Genomic DNA, 22141 nt, shown 5'->3' with positions numbered 1-22141 from the left:
CGTTACCACTTGTACACCACAGGAGGACACCTCGACCATATCAACGTGTCCGCAGAGTGCTGTGCTTCTACTGACAGGTCTCCCTATTCCCACCTACACATCCTCCCTCTCAGTTGCGGCGCTGTGGCGCGATAGCGATCAAGATGGGGATCACAGATTTCTTTTCCGACCTGCTGAGCTCGGTGTCCTTCGTCCAGGACGTCCATGCCGAGGCTCCCGCCGACGATGACGAGTCAAAGGAAGGTGGAGATGATGAAGCAAATGATGAAGACGGCGGTGATGACAAAGAAGAGGGAGGAGACGAGGAAGGTGGTGATGAAGAGGAGGGAGGTGATGATGATGAAGAAGAAGAGGAGGAAGAAGAGGAAGAGGAACCCGTGGATCCCAAGCCACAACTAGAAGAGGGTATGTTTACGCCGAGTCACAGAGGCATACGCATATATTGCGGCTATCACACGAGAATTGATGCTGACCAAATATTGAATCGGCAGACTGCGCCAAATCCGCGCAATGCTCAGGCTACAAGCACCACTACGACGAGTGCGTCGAACGGGTCACCTCAGCCGAAGAGAACCCAGACCACAAAGGACCCAAAGAGGACTGCGTGGAAGAATGTACGTCTCCGCATATATGTCGCTGAGTCGGTGGCGACTAAGCTGTCATTCGAGTATACCAGGACATAGCTGACTTCAGGGCAGACTTCCACCTCCAACACTGCGCGACGCAATGCGCTGCCGTCAAGCTGTTCAAGCAGCTAAAATAGACAAGCATCCTCACTCAAACCGCTCCTCCACCGATGCCAAACACGTCCAATTTTTTCGGACTTGCGGATGCTATGGGAATGAACCCTTGTACAGAAGACTGCAGCACTGCATCTGCACGATAATGAGAACAGTGGACCAGAGCAGCAAGCAAGCTTCTTGCCAGTCTCCTCTCCATGCGCGGCCGCATATGCGTTTGGCTGGCAAGATTTTGGTTCTGGAGGGATTTCTGGCTCTCCGATGAACAATGACATCAACCCACAAATAGTCACGCCTGTACAGCTATCATCAGAATAAAACGAAAGAGTTATTTTTTTGCATTCATTGTTTCCTCTATCTTTCGTCTGACGGTTCACTCCACCCTTGTGGTGTTCTTGTTTTAACTCATCTTAGGGGACATCAGAAATGATTGTCGCGACGGAAGACCATTGATGTGCTCTGCATTGCCATCGCCATTTCGTCAACATTTATCAGTTGGGCTGATCAGCCGAATGTCCCACTCCAAACACGTCTCAGTCGTGAAGCAATTTCTGGCCCTCGACGTCCCCAATAGCTTCTTATATCTTGATTCGGGGCATGAGCGAGTGTGCCGATGCATGAGGGCGCTTCACCGCGCCTGATGGCCGATACTAAATACCAGTTCGAGCAAGAAAAGGACCAAGCCGGACATTGATCACTGCGTACATGGGACATGAGGTGGATATCGCTCGTACATGCTGGCGGCTACCGACATCAGTATCGTCATTCTCACTTCCTCGTGGAACATCTCTCGATAGCCGCCATCGAGCCCCATTATTCGTGAAAACATGCCCTCGGTGACTATGGCCAAAGACTGCAGAAGTTCTCTCATTAATTGTGGCCTACTATAGTAGATTCTTCAGAGATCGCCGAGCTGCTGCCCATATTGCGCGCTATCCTAAATATCCAAGATTGCCCTTATATTCATTGCATCAAATGGCAGCAGAATCTCAAATGCCCCTTGCCGGACTCGTAGGCTCAACATCAATGGTCTGCTCGTCGTGGTCCAGCTCTTCGACGACCTGCTCAAAGTGCGCCTCGTTGTTACCGATCCGCTTCCCATCTCAGCTTCCTGACCTGCGCGCGGCGCCCGAAGAGACCCAGACACAGGGGCAACGGCGCAACGGAAATAGCCAGCACGGCCTGAAAGATCAAAGCGCGCTTCATATTCTGCGGGGGACTCGCGTCTTTCCCATGCTTCAGCGCAGTCATAATGACAATGAAGATACCACCGAGCAACTGACCGCCGCACCAGCACAGACTGCTCCCCAGCTCCGGACCCAGCGGGTAGTGAATCTCGACGAGAAACTCGAGAACCACGGGCACGAGGCCGAAACTCGCGGCGCCGAGGATGGCGCAGACCACGTCCACGTACGCAAGCGAATGTGACTGTGGAGCCCATATGATGATCAGATACCCGATCGCCAGGAATGGGATTGCGCACCGGATGTACCACAGATAACACTTGTACCGATCGATGATGGGGGACGAGATGGCTGCGCAGACCAGCCCGACGACGATGAGCACGGCACCCGCAATCCCGGCGTCTGTCTCGCTGGACCCATACGGCTCGAGGATCTGATTTATCAAGCTGGAAAAAGCGTTGAAGAAGCCCACGTACACGACGAACGGGATGAACATGAGGTAGAATTCGACACTGCGTGAGAGGATGCGAAGGTCCTTGGTCAAGCTCGCGCGGTCCATGTGGTCTGGCACGCTGCCGGCGGAGGGCGGCGTGGGCGGTTTCGCGGGGATGAAGAACGCTGGCACACACGCCACGCTGGAGATGATCGAGATGTACAGGATCATGTTCGGGATGTCGGACGGTTTCTTAGCCCAGAAGGGTGAGATCAACTGGCCGAGCGCGGCACCGAAAGGGTTCGATAAGGATGCGAGTGCCGTCGCGGTGGTGCGTCCGGCAGGGCTGAACCATATGTTGCTGTAGGATGTGGGAGAGGAGAGGACAAAGGGTTGAGCGAAGCCGATGATCAACTGGCCGACCATAACTCCGGCGAAGTTGTTGGCTTTGGTGGCACCGTATTTGATCCAGTTGCCCACGAGCAGGAGGCTGGCGGCGATGATGATCGCGGTCTTGGGCCCATGTTTGTGCAAGACGTAGAATGTCGCGGGCGTGGTGATGCAGAAGGCGAACAGAAAAGCCGTGGACACCCAGTTGATGTTGGTCTCGGTCGTGTGGAAGTACTGCGCCGACGTGGACGAGACGGGCGCGAAGGCGATCCAGTCCCAGGATACGACGATATTGAGCAGGACGAGTTGCGCGAGGCCAAAGAATCGACGTTTGTACACCTTGTAGGGGACGTTGGAAGTCGTGCTAATGCGAGATAACGTCCGTCTGGCTGGTGATGGTCGGCGAATGGCTTCAGGTGCTAGGAACTGGGAGTTGTCGCTGGCACTGCTGCCGGCACCTGCAGTTTCGCGCTGCTCGACTTTGCGCTCCGGCAGTCTACCCATGATGATGGATATGGCAAGAGATAAGGATTGCAAAACGACGAGCACGCGCCAAATTTCTAGTTTGAGGGTCTCGCCACGGAAGGTCCTCACCCTTCCGTTCGTTGTAGACGAAAAGTGGTCGGCTTCACCCACCAACGGAAGGCTTATTGCCGTCCCCGTTGCCGTAGCACTGAGCTGTCGACATGTTTGCCTGTGTCAGTCGCCGTGGATGAATGGCTAGGTTGATAAAAGGAGAGAGGGGTTCTCAAGCAAGTGTTTGAAGCAAATTTAGCGATGGAACGTTACAGCTGCGGATTTCCTCCGTAGGTTGACAGGCATCATCAGGCTGGGCACCAGGATCATCCACTCACCTTAGTGCCTGGCCGAGCCGATCCCGAAACCTTTGAGATAGAGCAAACACGAGCAAAGTACTCCATACCGACCGGCACTCGTACAGAGCTCGACGGAGGCCTTCCCCGGAGCATCGACATTTCGACATATGTATATCATTTCGCCCTTTACTGCGGATTCAATACTCTCGCTTAAGTGTCGAGGCGGCTGACAAATGAAATGAAGCGCAAGTCGAGATCAGGAGCTAATGTTCACATACATCAAATACTTTCCTGGAGCACTCTGAGCAACCAAACTAGGATCTCCCTCGGGTTGGAGACTCTGAAAATCATGCCCGATCGCAAAGATGAGACCGGGTCAGCACCGGATTGCTTCGTACACATTGTTACCTCTCGATTGGAGGGGTTTGGGCGGAATATGAAAATCATGCATTCTCACAGCGCAACAAGTAGCTTCGTCTCTGTGGGTGGTGGGTGGAGGGTTCCTGATGGCCTCGGGGGGAAAACGTTTGCAAACACCGGCATTGTCAAGATTCTGACAGCCGCCAGGTCGCTATCCTGTCCATAATACAACCTGAGGTGAGAATAAACAGCGACGAGGGAAGCCAGCATCTTTCAGTACGGTCAGTGCTGCAGCCTGCTTGGGTCGGTGTCAGGGTCTCCGTATGTGTACGGCCATGACGGCTAACCGCATGCTTGCGCTCGAGGCCGCATCGAAAATCTCGTGTACCATAGCACGAGTCAAGAAATCTGCCCAAACTTCTGGGTTGTAGAATAGTCAATCGCTTGCGCCCGACGCCACGGTATGCCCAGGTCCGTCAAGAGGGCGTTGCGACAGCCTTCCGAGTCGGTTGAAGGGCAGCTCGAGTGACAGTCAGTGAGCCTCACTAGCCTTCAATTTCGGCCTTGATACCTGACATTTCGCGAGATCTGTGAAGTCAGGCAGTTCACTGAGGGTTGCCTTGGATGAAAAACATTCAGGATGGAAGAGACGCCTCCCCTGGCCAGAACTGGAGGCGTCATGCATAATGTGCCTGGATTGGAAGTCAGACTCAGAAGGCTCGAAGCGCCTGCAATTGAAGTCCACAACAGGAGGCGGCTACAGACTTGTAACCGCATATTAATCGAAGGACACACGGCCGAGAATAGTCGCGTGATTTGCTTCTGAGTTTGGTATTGATGGTCTCCTTGCGACGACTCAGTATCATCATTTATGTCAGGTAAGCAAGATGGGAGGATGAGAGATCGGCTGCTTCTTTTTCCTTGGGCTCGCTGGGTCTCACCAGGCTGACCTAGGCTCGCTGTGTTAGGCCCGCTAGGCTCACTAGGCTTACCCGGAACGAGTGAGGGGCGCTGCGGCGAGTGCATTTCCGGGCGACAGGTACCTAACAGGCGAGGTTCCGTCATCAGCCACATTCCTCACACCCTCATTTTACTTGCTCCAGTCTTCCAGAATTGGCTTCCACTTTCGTCTGGATTGGCTCAAATTGCATCGACCCTCGTCCGCCCACCAAGGCCATGGCAAAGCGGTCAATGCTCACTGGTTGTGACAGCCCTCCCGGGCTCGTGGTATGACCCATGTCTGCGCCTATCGAATCGCTAATTGAACGCGTCTCCAGCTGATTTCCTTCTCAACTCCCTCCCCTGGGCCTCTCCTGAACTTCGAGTCCATAATAGAAATGGTTGATGATAGTTGACCATCTAAACATTGTGCGCGGAGCCCGCAAACGCCTTCTTGTTCAAACGAGCGCATGTGTTTGTCCACGGCGACCGTTCTTTCCGTTAGTATCAAGTCAACGTTGGACAAGACACGATGATTGCGCAACGTCGTTGACACCACTTGGATTGTAACACTCAAGCATGTGCGCCATTGAGCCGCCTCTTCGAATGTTCTGCAACATCTCCGACGCCTACCCCTACCCCTACGAACGTTGACTGCGAGGCATTGGATACGACCAAAGAGAAGGCGTTCGGAAGCATCAACAAAATGCAGTCTTATAATTATGGAGTTCGACAGTCCGCAGCCGAGAGTATGGACGACAATCGGAGTCGCTATGTTCCCAGCTCTGTCTACAGCGGCCCTGGACCGATCGACGACTCTCCCGCCATTGGAAATACGCAGAGCTTCATGTCTGGCGCTTTGCGAGGCCCTTACACTGACGACCAACCCACCCCTCGCTTTGCACCAGTAAGCAAAGTCTCATCCGTCCTTGAGTCTTCGTGCTAACGTGTCGAGCAGCCGATGCCGAAGCAGCCACGAAATTCCACCCTCCTGAACATCAACGACCCAGTGGCGATGCACTTGTTGGCCGAGACTGCAATGAGCGACAGTAGGGATTTCGAAGTCCTGTCGTTTGAGGAGATTGATCAGTTGAAAAAAGAAAGGGCTCACCTGCGAGGCAAAATCGAGACATCGAGAAGAAAGTTGGCACTCGAACGCAAATTACGGGATGCTGCTCAGTCACTGAACCGGCTATATTCTGTCAAGGACAAGAGCGATGGCTCAGGAGGCTCACCGAAAAGGACCCGGAGAAGTTTTCTGGGAAACATCAAAAGCGGCGGAACTGAGGCACTGAGCCGGGCAGACGACGAATATGCTGCCAGTAATAAAAAGGTGGAGGAACTCACACTGGAGCTGTCACAAGAGGAGAAGCAGCTTGAGCGAGTGGAGAGGCGGATCCTGCAGCATACAGCAGGTATTTTACAGATGACACACAAGGGACTGAAGAAGAATGTTCGAAGGTCCGAGTTGCCCAGAAGTCCGGAGAGTATGACCAGCCAGCCCAATGGGCGGAGTTCAGGCCTTGATGGCATCGGCGACTTTGACGAACGCAGCCTCTATCAAGTGCCCGACTATGTGACCGAGTTTGGCCAAGTATCGCACCGCCTGAGCAAAAGCAAATTCGCAAACAAGGAAATGCTTCCCATCGACGACCTTGCTCTTCGCTTACAAGAACTCAACTCCCGATTGCATATCATGATTACCCAATCAGGCTCACAGGCGCATTTCGAGCCGCCTCCGCGATCCGACGACGAGGGTATGGTGGGACGAGTCGGTGCACAAATTCAAGCCCACCTAGGATATCTGTCTCAAGGACTAGATGCAATGGAAGCAGCACAAGCACGATCTCTCGATGTGGGGCAGAACTCTATCCTCGACCACGAAGATCGGCTGGAAGACGTGAACATGCGGCTCCATGATATGCTTGAGCGGACAAACTCCATCAGCCATAGCCCCCTACTGCCGCAGGATGAGCCAAGGGGGAAAGACCTGCAGTCTCAACTAGCCTTTTCTTCCAATATTCTGGACAGACTCAATCAACGCGTCGAGACACTTGTGGAACAAAAAGATATTCTTACACGGCAAATTCAGCAGCAGCGAGAACTCAACAGCAAGTCGGATGCTCAACGTGACGCCAAGATTCATGATTTGATGGAGGAGATAGAAGAGTACAAAAAGGTACAGTCTGCTAGCGAGGAGGAGGCCCAACGTTTTCAGGACCAGATCAGTCTCCTCATGGAACAGCTAGACATGGCCAAGCAAGAAGGTATGCTTCTGGAACAACAACGAGGAGCTAGCGACAGTCAAGCTGCCAACGCAGAACGCGTTGCTCGCAAGCAGATGGAAGAGAAGCTCTTGGCCGAACTCCAGGCCAAACAACAAGAGCTTGGTCAGCTGCAGGTTGAGATGAACCAGCTACGCAACGAGTCCGAATCCAAACTTCAACAATTGCTTCAGCAACTCGAAGAGGTCAAGAAAGCAAAGGCCCAAGCTGATATCGATCTGAAAAGCAGGGATGAGGCCACGACTTCGCTACGCAAGCAAATTGCCGATCTCGAAACCGCCAGGACAAATGCAGACACAGAGCTTGCAAAAGTTCGTGAAGAGGTCAAGGAGCTCGAGTCCGACGTTGTGCGAGCGCAGACAGAACTGACCCTGGTAAAAGCTGAGCTGGACGGCGCATATGGGACACGTGCTCAGCGAGCAGCCGATGTATCTATGAATCCGGCTGTCCAAAAGGAGATTGACACTTTAAACGCACGCAACAGCGAGTTGGTGGGCCAGCTCGACTTTCTGAAGACCCAGCACGAAACAAAAGGCGCGGGTAGCGCAGAACTGCAGAACAAGGTCAACGCGCTCCAGCAGGAGTTGAAGGATACGTTGGAAGAATATGAGCTTATGACCAAGCAAAGCATAGAAGATGAAAAAGAACGAGAACGTCTGGAAGAACAAGTCGACTCCCTCCAGCAACGATGTGAAACGTTCGAGGCACAACTCAACGAAGAGAAGGTCAAATGGTTAGGCGCAAAGGCTGGGTCGCCTATCGAGACGACCTCCACGATGGTCTTGAAGAACGAGTTCAAGAAAATGATGCGTGAAACTCGCGCCGAGAACTTGAAGACCCTCAAGGTAAGCACCCACGCATCCTGAAACTCTCCCAGACCACTCACTCTTCTCAGGCTGAACAAGAAGAACGGCGTCGCATGGAGGCAATCATCAAAGGCCTTCGGAAAGATCTCCAGCAGCGGCGTTCTCAAAAGGATGTCCCGGTCGCAGAGAACGTGTCCTAGAGGCCTCTTAATCCACTGACGACCATCACGAAATCCTCATGATCGAATGACTCACTCAATCAGCAAAGGCGCGCCCGAGTGAGAAGCGCAGTTCGGCGTTGATAATGCTAATCGGCATAATTCATTACAAATCCAGCAAGCTTGTATCAACAGTTGGGTGTTGGTTGGAACCTCAAAAACAATGTACTTTTTTCTAATACTTCAGCATTGGATACTCGGAACAACAGCATAGGAGCAAGGAAGCATGGAAGGAGGACCTGGGTGTGGAGGAAGATCATCTAGGCAGGTAGGATAGCAGCAACTGCCAATTTGTAGCTGGAGCTGACAACAGCACAACTCATCCTATTGCACTTTCCCTTGTTGCCCTCGATGGTGGCAGCTCCATGCCTTTTTCTGTTCCCGGTGCACTTCATCATCCTGACTTCAACCTATTCTTACAGCAATCCATGTTGATTCGCCCACAGCCCACTTACCACAGTCATTCTTTATGCCTCCAAAAGCAGACAGCTGTTAGAAAGACACGCCACAGACATGGCATCTACGCACGACGATCACACCACTTCCAGTCCCCTAACCCAAATCACGAACGAAGACGCGTCGAGTCGGTCTCCGAGGGGAAGTCATCAGGAACATCCCCAGAAGACCGTCCGCAGAACGAGATCACTTCGCTCCCTCAGGCGTCGGATCGCATCATCCGACAGCCTACCAGAAGACGACTCTATCTACAATGCGGAAAGAGTCCCTTCAAGTGAAGATGTCAGTCAAGAAGAGGAGGCACAGGAGGCCAACCAGGGTAACACACCGCAGGCTGTCACGGTTCTGTCCCGGCCTTTGTCATCTAGAAGTCCTAAGGAGGCCGCCGTATCCCACAGTCGATGGCCATCACCACAGCTGAACACAATACTTGAGCAGAACAGCATCAGCTCTCTTCGAAACTCTCACTCATTGCCACGGTTGAAGGCCAGTCCTGAAAGAACTTCACACATGGTGCAACCACAAAAGTCCATTCATTCAATCCATCCCAAGCAGGTGGCACCTTGGCCACTTAGACCTGCCCTACCTTCCGTGCATCTTTATCGACGTCGCTCGCATTCAATGCCTGACCTGGGCTGTATCTCGGAACCGTCTGGGACCAAAGAACCCTCACCACACTCGTCCTCGTCCAATGACGCTTCCGAAGAGCCAGCGGCTTACCCAACATACCCAAACAGACCAGTACACCCTCCACCGTACAGAGTTCCAACACCGCCTGGCTTACCTTCTTTTGGGACGGACGAAGCCACCGAATACAGGCTTCGCCAGGGACCTGCTCTCCGAAGGATGTGGAACCGGCTTTGGCAACACTCTCAGGAGGACAGCGATGAGCCACAGCCTGTCAGCCCACTTTCACTGAGCTCACAGTCATTGGCCTCGAACCAACCTTCGAGTCCGCCAGGTGAAGTTTTCAGACGGACCCTGGCTATGATAGGGATGTCCCGCGTGGTGAGCCCTCCGCCACCGTCTTCGACTGGACCACGGGCGAGCCTGCCATCAGGAGTCTATACCATCAACACACCAGGTGCCCTGGCTCGCGCTGATGACGGTACATATATGAGAGGCCGCTTCGGTCCTCGGGCCAGCGGTCATGGTATCGGTGGAAGAAATCTAGACTCGCATCCACTTGGGCGCTCGAGCGGAACTGATGAGGAAATACGAGAAATCGATAAGGCTTGTGACAGAGCCGATATGGAGAGTGCCATCAGTCAAAGCATTGAGAGCGGATCGCCCGGGCAAGCTGTTCTCACCTCTCCCTCAGAACAGGGGTCGATACATATGTCACAACTTGAGAGATTTCGCCAGAGATTCCCAACAGAAGAACGTGGATCTGAACACAGTCCATCAATCATGCTTTCGCCACCCACCGGATCAACATCTCCTATGGATTCTCAAGAAGCAATTGAGCAAGAATTACGGAACATCACCCAGCATATGCGACCTGGAAACAACTTCATGACGCCTCCGCCGAGACGGGATGGAACCGCACGTCCGACTTCACCCCCAATGCAACCTGGAGGGATGAGATATGGCCCTGGATATACTCCTTCCACTATTCTGTCGCTAAGAAGTCTGGATAGCACAAGTCAGATTGAGGAAGATCCAGAACGGATTCGTGCAAGGGAAATGGTCCTGGACGAACGAAGAAGGCAGCAAAGGAAGTTTTGGAATCGTGCCGGGGAGAGACTGGAGGACTGCTGTTATTCGTTCTGGGCCTGTACGTGTTTGAGACAGGATCTCCGTGGTCAATGGCGACAGGAACAGTCTTGGGATTTAAATCCATGGATCGAATAAGAAAGCCAGAGAATTAGCATTAACGAAGCAAATAAATTGTTATACCGATCGCTTGAACGCTCGACTGATGATTCATGCCTGGAATGTACATGTTGCAAGCCTTCTGCCAGAGGAACAACAGGCTGTCTCGTCACGCACTCATTCTGGATTCACCGCATCTCCACGAGTTCGTCTTTCCCCAGCAAAGCAGCCATGGGGTCATCCGCAGCCACACGGTTGCGCTTGTAAGACTCTAGTTCTTCTGCTGAAATTCCAGCCTGTAATTCTTGCAGCGTGCGTTTCTTCGCTTGGGTTCCCGAAGTTTGTGGCGTCCTCTTCTTCGCCGTGTCTGCTTCCTCGACGGGTTTCCTCTCGGCAATATCCTCGCCCTCCTGCTGCAGACGAAGCTGCTCCTTCTCGTCGCCAATCGCAGCCTCGGTCTTGGTCGCTGTGCCGTCCTCGGCTCCACCGTAGTCAAGCAGAAGCGCCTCGCCCGTCCTCCGGCCCTCGGCCTCCTCGAAGGCTGCCCTTCCGGCATCGCCCGTGCAATAACTATTCTTGACGGTGCTGTGGCAGCATGCATATCCCCACGTGAAGTTGTGCCACCAACTGCCCCAGACGCTCGTGTGGTTGTTCGAGAAGATGTCTTCTGGGTATTTTGAGTGTGCGACCGTTCGTTGCTCGCCCTTGATGTGTCCGGTCTCATCGTACTCGACGTATCGCTCTGAGGCGAGGACTTGATTGGACTTGGACTTGTCGGCGGGCTTGATGTGTTCGACGCCGCCGTACTTTTCGAGCAGGGCCTTGCGGGCGGCTGCTTTTTTCTCGGCGGATTCTTGGGTCTGTTTCTTGCGCAGGATCTCGCCTTCCGTGGGGTTCGCTTGGAGATGGAGTCTTTTGGTCGAGGGGTTAGACGCTTCTTGGGTTTCCCAGGCGTAGCGTTGGGCGCGCTCGAATTCGGCGGCGGCGTCGTCGCTCGGCCGCATGAAGCCATCGGAGACGTCGACCGCGTCGGGGTCGGGGGCGGACGTGTCCATTGTGCGGGTCTTGGGGTCGTATTTGGCGGATTCGAGGTCGAGGTTTTTCAGGTAGTTTGCCGTGTCCTCGCGCAGGCGCAGTTGGCGCGTGGATGTGGGTTGTGAGCGGCCCATGTCTGTTTCTTCAGCATATCGTGCGTCGGAGTCACCACTTGCGTCAGCGTTCGGTGTGCCATCGGCGGGTGTGGTGGAGGATTGTTTCTTGAGGGCTTCGAGTTCTTCATATTCCTTGACAACGGCGGTGTACTCGCGCGGATCGTAGCCGTTCCAGCGGTCACGCTTGGCGTCCCAGCCCAACTTGACGTCCTCGATGACTTCGTCGGCCTGGATGTCGCGGCCGGTCCAGCGGGCGCCGGTTTTGCGCGGCCGAGACAGGCATTCTTTCGTCTTGTGCGTCATGGCGCCGCAGTTCTCGCATGCGCCTTTGCGGAACTTGGTGGCGGCGGGACCGGCTTTGCGTCCCCGTTCGTACCATTTTGCGGTGTCGAGAGTGTCTTTGGGCGCTGACTGGAGGCGCTGATGTTCCAAGTAGTCGGCATCGGAGGTTGTTTCAGCCCAGAAGGGTCTTTTTGAGATGAAGGAGGGAATGTATTCGTTTCGAGACTGGTCGGGGCCTGGCGGCGGAGGTTTGTTCGATGCCATGGGGGCAGAGAGTAGGAGTTCTGGGAGCGAAGGTGGTCGAGGTATCCGTCCAGTACAAGGGATATCAAAGCACCCTCGAGCAGGTCATGAAACGAAGAAAAGTGGTTGACTTGAGGTGGCAGAGTCGCAAGGATCTCCGCATTATCAGATGGAAACTTGGAGGGACTTTCTGGCTTGCCGCTTTAGCAGACTTTCGCAGCCTCGCAGCCTCGTCACTTCTTTCCGGTTCTTCTCGTTGAGAATTTCGCAGCTAGCAAGGAGACCTGTTTCGAAGGTCACCTCGATGCGATCATCGATACAGATGGAACAACATCCTCGACGTTCTATTCTCGGCTTTTCAAAATGATAGTCCAGCCTCGTCGCTGCTCAGCCACCGCACACGGGTGCAATGCCAGTAGGCCCGCTATTAAGGCCAGCCACCGAGCCGCCAGACCTGAAATTGATTTTGCCTGACGAATTGTGTGTGGCTTCATTATCAGAGAATTGTGCATAGGTCATCCTTAATTCTCGCCGTCAGATGGCTGGCTTTATTTGACCTACTGTGGTACAAACCACCAAATGTTTCTGCCTGAGTCCATGATCTCACTCTTATCTCAAAAGCTGGAAGATGAATATCCTTCACGATCCTTCTGCTTCGCCCATTATTGACTCGAAAGCAAGCCTTCGTACTTGCAACCTGCCCATGATGTTGGCCCTCCATTGAAGATTTCTGGTCGCTTACGACTCCGGTACTCCTAAGCACCCGTTGAACACAGCCAGGTATGTTTCGCCTCAAAAACGCAATCTCGGGCTTGGGCGTGAGCAACAATGGCCGAACGGACTGCAGCACTAGTGGATCATTATCAGATGAGGCGTCGGACCAAGTTCCACCACTAGCTGCGCCTGCTATATCTACACTCCAAGATGGAAGCTCTGCTTCGTCTGCACCTCAATGGTTCAGAGATCTGAACTATATGGGGTCGGCGAGACACAGTCGTGCCTCGTCTGTTGTGTCGACTCGGACGAAATATTCGACCACAACTTTGCAGGAAGATGCTCGAAGCATTGACATTAATATAGCTGGACAGCATTTCCGAATCAGCCGGGACGGCTCTCGGATCACCAACGATGACCCACCTCCGTACGCTCCTCCAGGAGAGACAGTTCGCTTCCGGAGTAGCGAGGGGGCTGAGACTGGCGGTGTCGACCCTCAACAGGCGAGTGATGACTCTTACCCCGCCGATGGAGCAGTGACACCAAGGTCAACTTTCGCTGCTCTCAACATCGAGCCTGGAATGAGTGCCAACATACTCGACCCTGCAGAGTTCAATATGCCCTCGCCCTTAGGGCACGATCAACATAATCCCCGTCCGTCATCTGCAACGCTGGTCGAGCAGCCACGGTCAAGCCAGGTTGGAACACCTCCCGGACGCGGAGCATTCTACGAAGCAGGACAAACCCCGGGCAGCAGAAGCCTCATCGCGCAAGGGGATTCATCTCCTTTGACCAGCTCGACTCCACTCTCACCAGTTCGGAGGAGAGGACTCTTCAACCGGCTGCCCGCGATAGACACCTCGCCAAGCAGCAGTTATCAAACTATCACTCTACCTCAGCGGCATGGACCTTGCTCGGCCAGAATGTCACAACGACCTATCCAAATCCGGTCGGCGGGCGCCATATTGTCAACTGTGCCGGATCATCGCTCGGAGCCACGGTCACCAGACTATATTGGGCGGAACGCAAGCGGAGCTTTCCCTTTACCTGAGAGACCAGCAACTCAGTATTCGCGTCACACGGTGGATGATATCCTCATGGAGAGGACTTCCAGAGTTGAACAGCGTCCATTTGCTGGGAGTCCTAATGCGACACCTGGTCATACTCCATTGCCAATGGACAGCGAAAATGACATCAGCCTGCATTACGCAAAGATGATGCGGCAGCTGGACTATACGCATCGCAAGGCACTGCATCTCAAGGACAAAGAACTGGCCGAATTGCGCGAGAGATTGCACGAGAAAGATACAGTCCTACGGCAGCAATTGCGGATGAAAGATTTCTTGATCGACGACCTCCGAAAACGGCTGGCCAACCTGGAAGAGAATGTTGACACTATGCTTGAAAAGGCAAGGAATCAGGTTGAAGACTTGTGGGAATCGCGGTGGAAGGACCGAGATTTCCACATGCGAGAGCGAATGCGGCGCATTGAAGAAGTTGCACAAATGACCATCGAGAGGCTTAGAGCCAACCAGCCATGCCAGCAAGAAGCCAACAGTGACGGCTCATTGACGCCAAGTTGAAGGACAGCCATCACTGTCCTCTGCTCAGAGTTTGCTGTAAGTTCGTTTGAAATAACACGGCACGCTTTGACGGCTGTTTTTGTTTGAAAGGCGTTGGGCATCGAAAGACGAAGACTTCAGTAGGGCCAGCAGGGCTCCGTACTGTGGCTTCATCAATACGGTATTTGTTTTCGGATAGATGGCAAAACCGTTGAGACCAATTCCAGGATACATTGGGGTACCATTTCTTTGACTGGCTGGGGTCGTGCATCTCCTTGCGATTTGCTGCCGAGAGTTGTACTCGTATCTTGGGTTTCGAGTTACGAATGATGATGAGGATAATGATAATGATAATGATAATACTCCGTAATATTATTTATGTTGACTGCATTGAATCTCGTTGGGAAGACAGGGTGTTCAGAGGGTTAGTCGGATGTTGGAAGACCGTGGTAATTGGCCTTTGGTGGCACTGGTGGGTGACGGGGGTTCTGGGTAAGTCTCAATGCGGTTGCTGGTGCCTCGGCGTGCCCCGCCGTGCCCGCTTAAGTGCCAATCCGCCAAACAGGCGCCTGGAGAAAGCCAAACGTTCCTCCGTAGTCCATGATGGTCCCCGGAAATAGACTGTGACTTCATCGACCGCAGAAAGAAAACACCCCACGCAATGCGCTTTACTGCGTTGACACGAACGACTGCAATAACCCTTAACAAACCTGCTTTTCTCTTCATTTGCACCTTGATTTCACAGACTGGATGTTTGTTCCCTTTACCTAGCCGATTTCCTTCTCCGTTCCTGTATCCCACCGAACCGCATCTTTGCTGTCCGACGGTTCCTCAACCTCTTCCGATGCAACAGTTCATGCTAAGCTCGTCCATCCGCCTTCGTTCCTGATCGAAAGCCTTATCCTACGAGTCCAGACTACCAAAGCCCCTATTATTACCTTATCGCTCTCTGCCAGACATGCCAGAACCTGCGGACGGTGGCATGACGAAGCCTGTCAAGGCTGGGCGCAAGAACAAGAAGAAGAGAGGGAATCAGTTAATGATACCATGGCTCTACGACCTAGTACTATGGACCATGTCTGTCCTGATCGACCTGTTTTTCCGTGAAGTACATCCACGTGGAGCTTGGAAAGTCCCTCGCCAGGGTCCTGTCATCCTTGTCGCTGCACCACATGCGAATCAGGTATGAATGTCTGGTCCTCAGCAAGACATAGTACTGACAGCTACCAGTTCGTTGACTCTTTGATCCTCATGCGAATCCTCAAGACCGAAGCCAGAAGAAGGATATCATATCTAGTGGCGGAGAAATCTACCAAACGAAAATTCATTGGGACACTGTCCAAGGCGATAGGAGCCATACCAGTGGGCCGAGCTCTTGACAAAGTCAAGCCTGCGGAGGGGAAAATATTCCTCCCTGACCCAGATAATGATCCAACCTTGATCCGAGGGGTTGGAACTGACTTCAAGAACGGTCAATTCGAAATTGGTGGTCTGATCGTCCTGCCTAAGGTCCATGGTCAAACACCCAGTACCGAAATTGGGGAGATTCTTTCCTCTACAGAACTTCGCTTGAAGAAGCCATTCAAGACGCCAGAGGCATTGGAAGCACTTACCGGTGCTGGTTCTCAAAGCGATGGCGATCCTAGCCAGAGAGATTCTCGCGGCTGTTCGTTCAAGGTCGCTCCATTCGTCGATCAGACCAAAGTCTACAACGCCGTCTTCCAAGAACTTGACGCTGGTGGCTGTATTGGGATTTTTCCAGAAGGAGGCAGCCATGACCGACCGGATCTACTTCCTCTGAAAGCGGGCGTTGCAATCATGGCCCTCGGGGCAGAAGCCAACCATCCTGGTTGTGGGGTTAAAATCATTCCCATCGGCATGAATTATTTCCATGCACACAAATTTCGATCACGAGCTGTGATTGAATTCGGTCATCCCATCGAGGTACATCCTGATCAGGTTGCGGCATACAAAGCTGGCGATCGCAGAAACGCAGTCGGCTCCCTCCTTGAAACTGTGTACCAAGGCCTTCTAGCCGTCACTCAAGCCTGCCCCGACTATGATACTCTGATGCTTGTGCAGGCGGCTCGAAGGTTATACAATCCGTGGGGCAAGAAGTTACCTTTGCCTTTGGTTGTTGAGCTCAACAGACGCCTCGTCAAAGGCTATACCAAGTATCAGGACGATTCCCGAGTCATCGAACTCAAGAAGGATGTGCTCAACTATAACCGACGGCTCCGAGCACTTGGTATTCGTGATCATCAGGTTGAATGGGGCAATGCAGCCAAACGCCCGTGGTGGCTTGTATTTGGTACGTTGATCTACAGACTTGGTGAGCTATTGGTACTGGGCCTTGGTACCCTTCCTGGGTTGGCCATGTTCTGGCCGGTCTTCGTTACCACCAAAGTGATCTCTGTCAAAAAGTCCCGGGAAGCACTCGCGGCTTCAACGGTCAAGCTGCAGGGCCGGGATGTCATCACCACGTGGAAGCTGCTTGTCGCCATGGCCTTTGCACCAGCACTCTACGTCTACTACACCGTGATTGTATCCTTGTGGCTGGTGTACAATCGACGAGATGGATACTACACCCACCAGGTGCCTTGGTGGATGGTCGCTCGGACCTACGTGCCCGACTTTATTCCTATTTGGTTCTTTGCCATTTTCTTCCTCATCCTGTGTATCTGCATCACTTTTGCAGCCTTGCGAATTGGTGAGATCGGCATGGATGTGGTCAAGTCACTTCCACCGCTCTTCATCGCTCTCAATCCCCGTTCGTCAAGCAGGATTGCAAAACTTCGAGAAACCAGAGAGGCATTGTCTGCAAAGGTGACGGATCTCATCAATACTCTGGGACCCGAAGTCTTCCCGGATTTTGATGCCGAGAGGATTATTGCCGATCCCTTCCGGGAAGGCGCATACCAGTCCAGTTACAAGAAGATGCCAGAGGAGCCAAGGATGCTCGATGGTGACGAACCCTCGACACCAACGTCTGGCGCATTTGAAACGGTTCCGGAATCACCTGGAGCGAGATCCTACGGGTTACTGCTACCGTCAAATGAATCGTTCGGCAACATTGGCGGATTCGGCTTCTTTGCATCCAGGCCCGCGACACCGAAAAGCCGGAGTAGAAGCAGCTCCGCAGGCGGAGCACTCAGTTCTGCTGGCTTGCCAATCAAAGCTCTCAGCACCTTGGGTGGAAATGAGAGTTTTGACGAGGTCAGCAAACGCATTCGTGGCGCAATGCGTGAAAGGGGCAGAAAACGCGCAAGCGAGGGTGTTGATACTGGAACAGAAAGCAGTTGGGATATGGCTTCCGACGGAGACGAAGAGCCGAAGAAAGAGAAGTAGCGCGGGACAGCACAGACGAAGCTCACTTGAACATTGACGACGAGCACATCCATAAGGCGCATGATGTTAGAAACTGAGTCCACATGCGAGCATCAGTACCTATCGTTCCAGTGTAATCAATATTACGGCACATCGGAGGTAGGTTACCTGTTCCCGTGAATGTCTGGTGTGGACTCGAATTCTCAACGCTAACCGAAACTTCAGGACTTCTTGCGTTGAACACTTGTGCTTCCCTTGAAGCGGCCTGCCTTGTCCCAATCTGGAACGATTCTGTCTACTACAATATGCACTTATATGTACTGGGTACCGGTCTCAATCCATCAAGACTACATCTGGGACTTGTCGATACCAATAGGAAGTGTGTGGACTCGTTGACGGCTACTCGTGTCGTCGTTGCCGGCAAGAGATGCCCTGTTGATGCTCTCATTACCAGCACCAGCTTCCGCGCGCCCGGAATTGGCGGACCAGGTGCCGTGGCTGACACGACTGTCGCCCCTGAAGTGGGCAAGATCTGGACGTGCAATGGAACGAAGGCGCGGCGACGCTGCAAGATGCATGAGCACGGATGAGTATTCAGGGCAAGGGGCTAGAGAGTTATATCAAAGCCATCGAGGCGTGAGACACGAGTAGAAAGCTTGAGGATTGGATATAAAAGCTGCATTCCGCTGATGACTCGAGATTAAGTAGGCTTATGGGACCATTCCTAGTGTCTGACGTCTGAAGCATTGATTTCTAGTCAGTGACTGCCGTGGGTAAGACCTTCTGCACCCTCAAAAAGCTCCAAACGCCGTTCTCAACAGCATCTTGAAATTACGGCCATCAGAACTGCTTCTTCCGCTGCTCCAGCATTTCCAAAGCCTGTGCAGCCTCTTTCAACTCCGACTCGCTCGGATAGTTCACAATCATCAGGTACAGAATGTCCGATTTCATCATTCCTTTGATGCCACCCTGCGGCGCTCGTTTGTTCATCCCAGTAGCATCCCATCGGGGCTCACGACCGCGTGACACGCGTCTCATATCCTTCCGTTGTCGCTTCATCGCTCTCCGCTCCTTCTTCGCGCGATCCTGCTCCCTCGTGTCGATGGCGCCGCCACTGACCAAAGCCACCAGGCTGCCGCTGTTGGCGGGATGGTTCGGGTCGCTGAACCGAGAGGCGAAGTGTCTCTCTTGGTGGATGTTCAACTTTGAGTTGGGATTGGAGGCTTCGAATTTGGCCTGGGCGCGACGATCAAAATAGTCTCCGAGCCGGTGCCCGGTCCGCTTGAAAGCGTTTTCCTTCTCGCCCTCGGGCAGGGCGTCGAGGCCCGGGAAAATCAATGGCGCGGACTCGGGGATCTCAATCTCCCTGGTTGCTCCCGAGTGGTTGGCGAAGCGACTGCCTTTGCGCGAGTCGCGGGCCGCAATGGATGTCAGGACATTGGTGCTCATGTCGGCGGTCTGGACGAGGTCGTCGGATTCGGGTTTGTAGGCCATAACCAGCGCATAGAGGCCACGAGGCTTGAAGAAGGATTCGTTCATATTGTCGAGGTACTTGTTTGATCTTGACCGGAATGTAAGTACAGGTATGCAGACGCCGGGTGGACGACTTGAGCATGTCCAGACTTACTCATATTTGACATATTGTCTTCGTGAGATTTCGACGCTGGTGTGGACGACCATCGCACCGACGTGGACGAAGAACATCGGTCCAGCCACGACGTCAGAAGCTATCACTGCTCCTGCGCAGGCCAGATTGAAGGCATGGAATAGCGGGTGTAGCTATGATCCAGAGTCAGTCGAGGGAGATGAGTGGTTCTTTGGAGAAAAGGAGAAAGTACCTGAATCGCTTTGCCAAACCCGTCCAAGAAATCGAGAAACTCGGCTTGCTCAAGACCACATGTCTGGAGCATTGGCGCATACGCCCGGACGAAGCCACGCTCTTTGTTCTTGGGCCGCCGTTGGGGCAAGATAACCGGAAGTTCGAGTCTACCAGCGACAGGTGAATACTTGGGAGGTGGATGATTTTGCATGAAAGTGTCGACCACTTGATCGACGTTCTCGGCCTTTTCAAGACCTGACATTTCTTTCCCGTGGCCGAATTTCTGCTGCGCTTCGTCGAGCTCTCGCGTCAACTCTTCGTCATTTGAAGAGATCGAAGAAGCATCATCTGAGCTTGCGCCGTCATATTGCTCTTGCGACGGGACGTTGAGATGGGACTGAGTGGAGGTACTCTTCTTGGCTTCCTGGTCATGCAGGGCTTCCTTGGTGATCGCATAGGCGCCGGTCACGCCTTTTGCTACAAGCTTGACCGCGAACATGTTGGGTGTAGAGGTTGTGAAAGGCTGTTGTAGGTGACGTGACGAAGCAATATCTGCTTATGGTGGTGCTGTATGATGATGGTGCTGGAAGCCAGTTCTGAGTCTCTCCGCTGTTTTATATTCGAGTATTCGAAGCACCTACAGTGGCTGTGGAGCCATAGCTCTGAAGCGAAGTTCAGGCCTCCCTCGCGGCATCGCTGCAAGTTAGGTAAGCCTCCTCCTGGAGATAGCCGTATGCAGAACAGACCAAGAGTGAGGCCATTGACGGCTTTTGAGTGGAGTCAGTGGGTAGCAGTTACGCGTTGCCAAGAGAAGCAGAGAAGATGGGAAAGACGAATAGGACAAGGGAAAAAGGCTTGAAAAGCTTGAGTGTATCAAGCTGTCTCGTGCATGGGACCCAATATGGGGATTGAACGCGAATTGCCGTGCAAGGTAGTGGGCGCAGTTGGAACTGTGGGATAGGCCAGTAGACTGGTAGGCTATGTTTTGGGCAAGTCTTATAGGCTTTCCAGGTGGTGTTTTCGCAATCAACGTCGATGGCGTTTTTCCCATTCCCAAACAGGTAGTCCATTCGAGGCTAATGGGAGCCACGATTCAGCGAACCGCCCGAGCTTTGAGGGCTCCATATTCGCGAGCGATCGCACCGTTACCAGGGCCTTCGAGGCCGCTGTCTTGCTGCTTCATGGTGTTCCAGCGTTCGATGTCCGTTAGGAGGTGGTGGAGGAAGAGGCGAGTTCTCGAAATCAATAAATTGCGGCCCATCGCTTGTGATCCAAGTCGCCGTGAAGGAGACCAGAGGCGTGTAACTCTCGGAGTGCTTCCTTGCAATTCTGGCCGAGATCCAGATCCATCGCCTGTATTCATTTGTGGAGGACTGCTGCTTCCCATGCCTTTCCTGGAGACGATCTCCTACGCAAAACCTCTCGAGACGATTGAAGTTCGTTGTGAAGCTGCAGCTGAAGCCACGGGCAAGCACGGACCAAGCAGCTAGTACAGCGTGTATTCATGGGCGAGGCGGACGAGGGTGATCTGTTCGCAAGGCTCCTTATTGCTCTGAAAAGTACCACAAGTGTCGACGGTGGCGTGAGAAATGCGTGTTGCAGCCTGTTGTTCTTTCGGACTCAGGCTGTGAACTATCACAGGCTCATCGCTCCCGCAAGTGATGCTCAGTGACGATGAGGGGTGAGGGATTCGAGATCGCTCTGAAGAAAGTTCATGTCGTTTCTGTATACAGGGCTGTGGACGCCGATGTTCGATGCCTTCGGTGTCCAGGTAATCGGCTTTGTTTGTGAAGGAAGGGATGGACTGTTAGCAAGAGTAGCCAAGCCGCTCATACACGATGGCACGAGTATTTGGGATTGCTTCTTCTGGAGACGATGAATACGGAATGCAGCAGGAATGGTATCTGTCAGTCCTTGATCTCATTCAATTCGTTATTCGTTAGTATCAATTTTTCGTATGCTATATCATCCGATACTGCTCTGAAAGTTGAGGGTGCATGTCCTGTGAATCCAACTGTGCCTATCAACTTTGGACGGGCCGTTACATCTTTTCTGGTGGGTCCCATCCTTGCTTCTACGGGTGCCTGAACAGGATCGTGTGCCGATGTGTAAACGGCGCGGGTGGCAGTCCCTGGGGCTGAGAAGAGGCCGCACCAGCGCTTCGTCCGTCGGTAGATCCTTAGCTTCATCTTCATTCAAGGAGTGCTTGTGTTTGCCTGTGTGACGACTTTCGTCTGAACGAAGTCATCCCAGTCTGCCTTTCATTCAGTTGATTCTTGTCCGCAAATGCAAGACCTCATAGAGAGAGATCTTGGCCAAGAGGGCTTGAATCTGTGGAAGGCGGTCCTTCCACCCGAAGTCAACGATGTTCTTAAGGCTGTTCCTGAAACAGACAACATCTCTCCAACGTCCCAAGTGGAAATGCTCCAATTCCGCGCTGAAGAACCGTTGGGTTTGGCAATAATGGATCCAGATATCGGCGTTTCTCGAGCTTATATTGCACGAAAAGGAAATCGAATCAATTTCGGTGGGGCCCGCCTCGACAATGGACAGTAATTTCTCCATCCAGTTGACGCATAGGGATCCGCTCACAGCATTCTGA

General features: G+C 53.1%; 8 protein-coding genes across 8 annotated transcripts; 5 read left to right on the top strand and 3 right to left on the bottom strand.

Moving 5' to 3' along the window:
• On the top strand, positions 1–1081 carry PV05_03217 (uncharacterized protein). Its single transcript, XM_013463848.1, has 3 exons — positions 1–405; positions 492–614; positions 699–1081. Exons 1-3 carry the CDS (start codon positions 144–146, stop codon positions 761–763), a joined length of 450 nt encoding a protein of 149 aa, XP_013319302.1. The 5' UTR covers positions 1–143; the 3' UTR covers positions 764–1081.
• Positions 1082–1595: 514 nt separating this feature from the next.
• Positions 1596–3478, bottom strand: PV05_03216 (uncharacterized protein). Its single transcript, XM_013463847.1, has one exon. It carries the CDS (start codon positions 3249–3251, stop codon positions 1824–1826), a length of 1428 nt encoding a protein of 475 aa, XP_013319301.1. The 5' UTR covers positions 3252–3478; the 3' UTR covers positions 1596–1823.
• Positions 3479–5567: 2089 nt separating this feature from the next.
• PV05_03215 (uncharacterized protein) lies at positions 5568–8152 on the top strand (the record flags this gene model as incomplete). The annotated part of the gene is made up of 3 exons (XM_013463846.1): positions 5568–5768; positions 5820–7991; positions 8042–8152. The coding sequence occupies 3 exons, from the start codon at positions 5568–5570 to the stop codon at positions 8150–8152; spliced, it is 2484 nt and encodes an 827-aa protein (XP_013319300.1).
• A 531-nt stretch (positions 8153–8683) lies between these two features.
• Positions 8684–10519, top strand: PV05_03214 (uncharacterized protein; the record flags this gene model as incomplete). The annotated part of the gene is made up of 1 exon (XM_013463845.1): positions 8684–10519. One exon carries the CDS (start codon positions 8684–8686, stop codon positions 10478–10480), a length of 1797 nt encoding a protein of 598 aa, XP_013319299.1. The 3' UTR covers positions 10481–10519.
• PV05_03213 (uncharacterized protein) lies at positions 10439–12351 on the bottom strand. Its single transcript, XM_013463844.1, has one exon. The coding sequence runs from the start codon at positions 12136–12138 to the stop codon at positions 10630–10632; it is 1509 nt and encodes a 502-aa protein (XP_013319298.1). The 5' UTR covers positions 12139–12351; the 3' UTR covers positions 10439–10629.
• Positions 12352–12715: 364 nt separating this feature from the next.
• PV05_03212 (uncharacterized protein) lies at positions 12716–14765 on the top strand. Its single transcript, XM_013463843.1, has one exon. The coding sequence runs from the start codon at positions 12900–12902 to the stop codon at positions 14412–14414; it is 1515 nt and encodes a 504-aa protein (XP_013319297.1). The 5' UTR covers positions 12716–12899; the 3' UTR covers positions 14415–14765.
• A 280-nt stretch (positions 14766–15045) lies between these two features.
• PV05_03211 (uncharacterized protein) lies at positions 15046–18477 on the top strand. Its single transcript, XM_013463842.1, has 3 exons — positions 15046–15576; positions 15624–17879; positions 17946–18477. Exons 1-2 carry the CDS (start codon positions 15352–15354, stop codon positions 17739–17741), a joined length of 2343 nt encoding a protein of 780 aa, XP_013319296.1. The 5' UTR covers positions 15046–15351; the 3' UTR covers positions 17742–17879; positions 17946–18477.
• PV05_03210 (uncharacterized protein) lies at positions 18385–20193 on the bottom strand. The gene is made up of 3 exons (XM_013463841.1): positions 19559–20193; positions 19348–19499; positions 18385–19281 (listed from the first exon to the last, which is right to left on the bottom strand). Exons 1-3 carry the CDS (start codon positions 20036–20038, stop codon positions 18561–18563), a joined length of 1353 nt encoding a protein of 450 aa, XP_013319295.1. The 5' UTR covers positions 20039–20193; the 3' UTR covers positions 18385–18560.
• Positions 20194–22141: the final 1948 nt, after the last annotated feature.

Source organism: Exophiala xenobiotica (assembly GCF_000835505.1).
Source record: "Exophiala xenobiotica strain CBS 118157 unplaced genomic scaffold supercont1.2, whole genome shotgun sequence".
NCBI lineage: Eukaryota > Fungi > Ascomycota > Eurotiomycetes > Chaetothyriales > Herpotrichiellaceae > Exophiala > Exophiala xenobiotica.
The sequence above is the reverse complement of the archived record's forward strand: the minus strand, read 5'-3'. Positions and strand labels throughout refer to the sequence as shown.

Excerpts from the sequence above, each read along its gene's own strand:
- PV05_03211 (XM_013463842.1), top strand. The coding sequence starts at position 15,352 with ATGCCAGAACCTGCGGACGGTGGCATGACGAAGCCTGTCAAGGCTGGG. Across the intron at positions 15,577-15,623 it reads CTGCACCACATGCGAATCAG|TTCGTTGACTCTTTGATCCT; the intron begins GTATGAATGTCT and ends GACAGCTACCAG.
- PV05_03213 (XM_013463844.1), bottom strand. The coding sequence starts at position 12,138 with ATGGCATCGAACAAACCTCCGCCGCCAGGCCCCGACCAGTCTCGAAAC.
- PV05_03216 (XM_013463847.1), bottom strand. The coding sequence starts at position 3,251 with ATGGGTAGACTGCCGGAGCGCAAAGTCGAGCAGCGCGAAACTGCAGGT.
- PV05_03217 (XM_013463848.1), top strand. The coding sequence starts at position 144 with ATGGGGATCACAGATTTCTTTTCCGACCTGCTGAGCTCGGTGTCCTTC. Across the intron at positions 406-491 it reads CAAGCCACAACTAGAAGAGG|ACTGCGCCAAATCCGCGCAA; the intron begins GTATGTTTACGC and ends TTGAATCGGCAG. Across the intron at positions 615-698 it reads AGAGGACTGCGTGGAAGAAT|ACTTCCACCTCCAACACTGC; the intron begins GTACGTCTCCGC and ends ACTTCAGGGCAG.
- PV05_03212 (XM_013463843.1), top strand. The coding sequence starts at position 12,900 with ATGTTTCGCCTCAAAAACGCAATCTCGGGCTTGGGCGTGAGCAACAAT.
- PV05_03210 (XM_013463841.1), bottom strand. The coding sequence starts at position 20,038 with ATGTTCGCGGTCAAGCTTGTAGCAAAAGGCGTGACCGGCGCCTATGCG. Across the intron at positions 19,500-19,558 it reads GGTTTGGCAAAGCGATTCAG|CTACACCCGCTATTCCATGC; the intron begins GTACTTTCTCCT and ends TCTGGATCATAG. Across the intron at positions 19,282-19,347 it reads AGACAATATGTCAAATATGA|ATCAAACAAGTACCTCGACA; the intron begins GTAAGTCTGGAC and ends ATTCCGGTCAAG.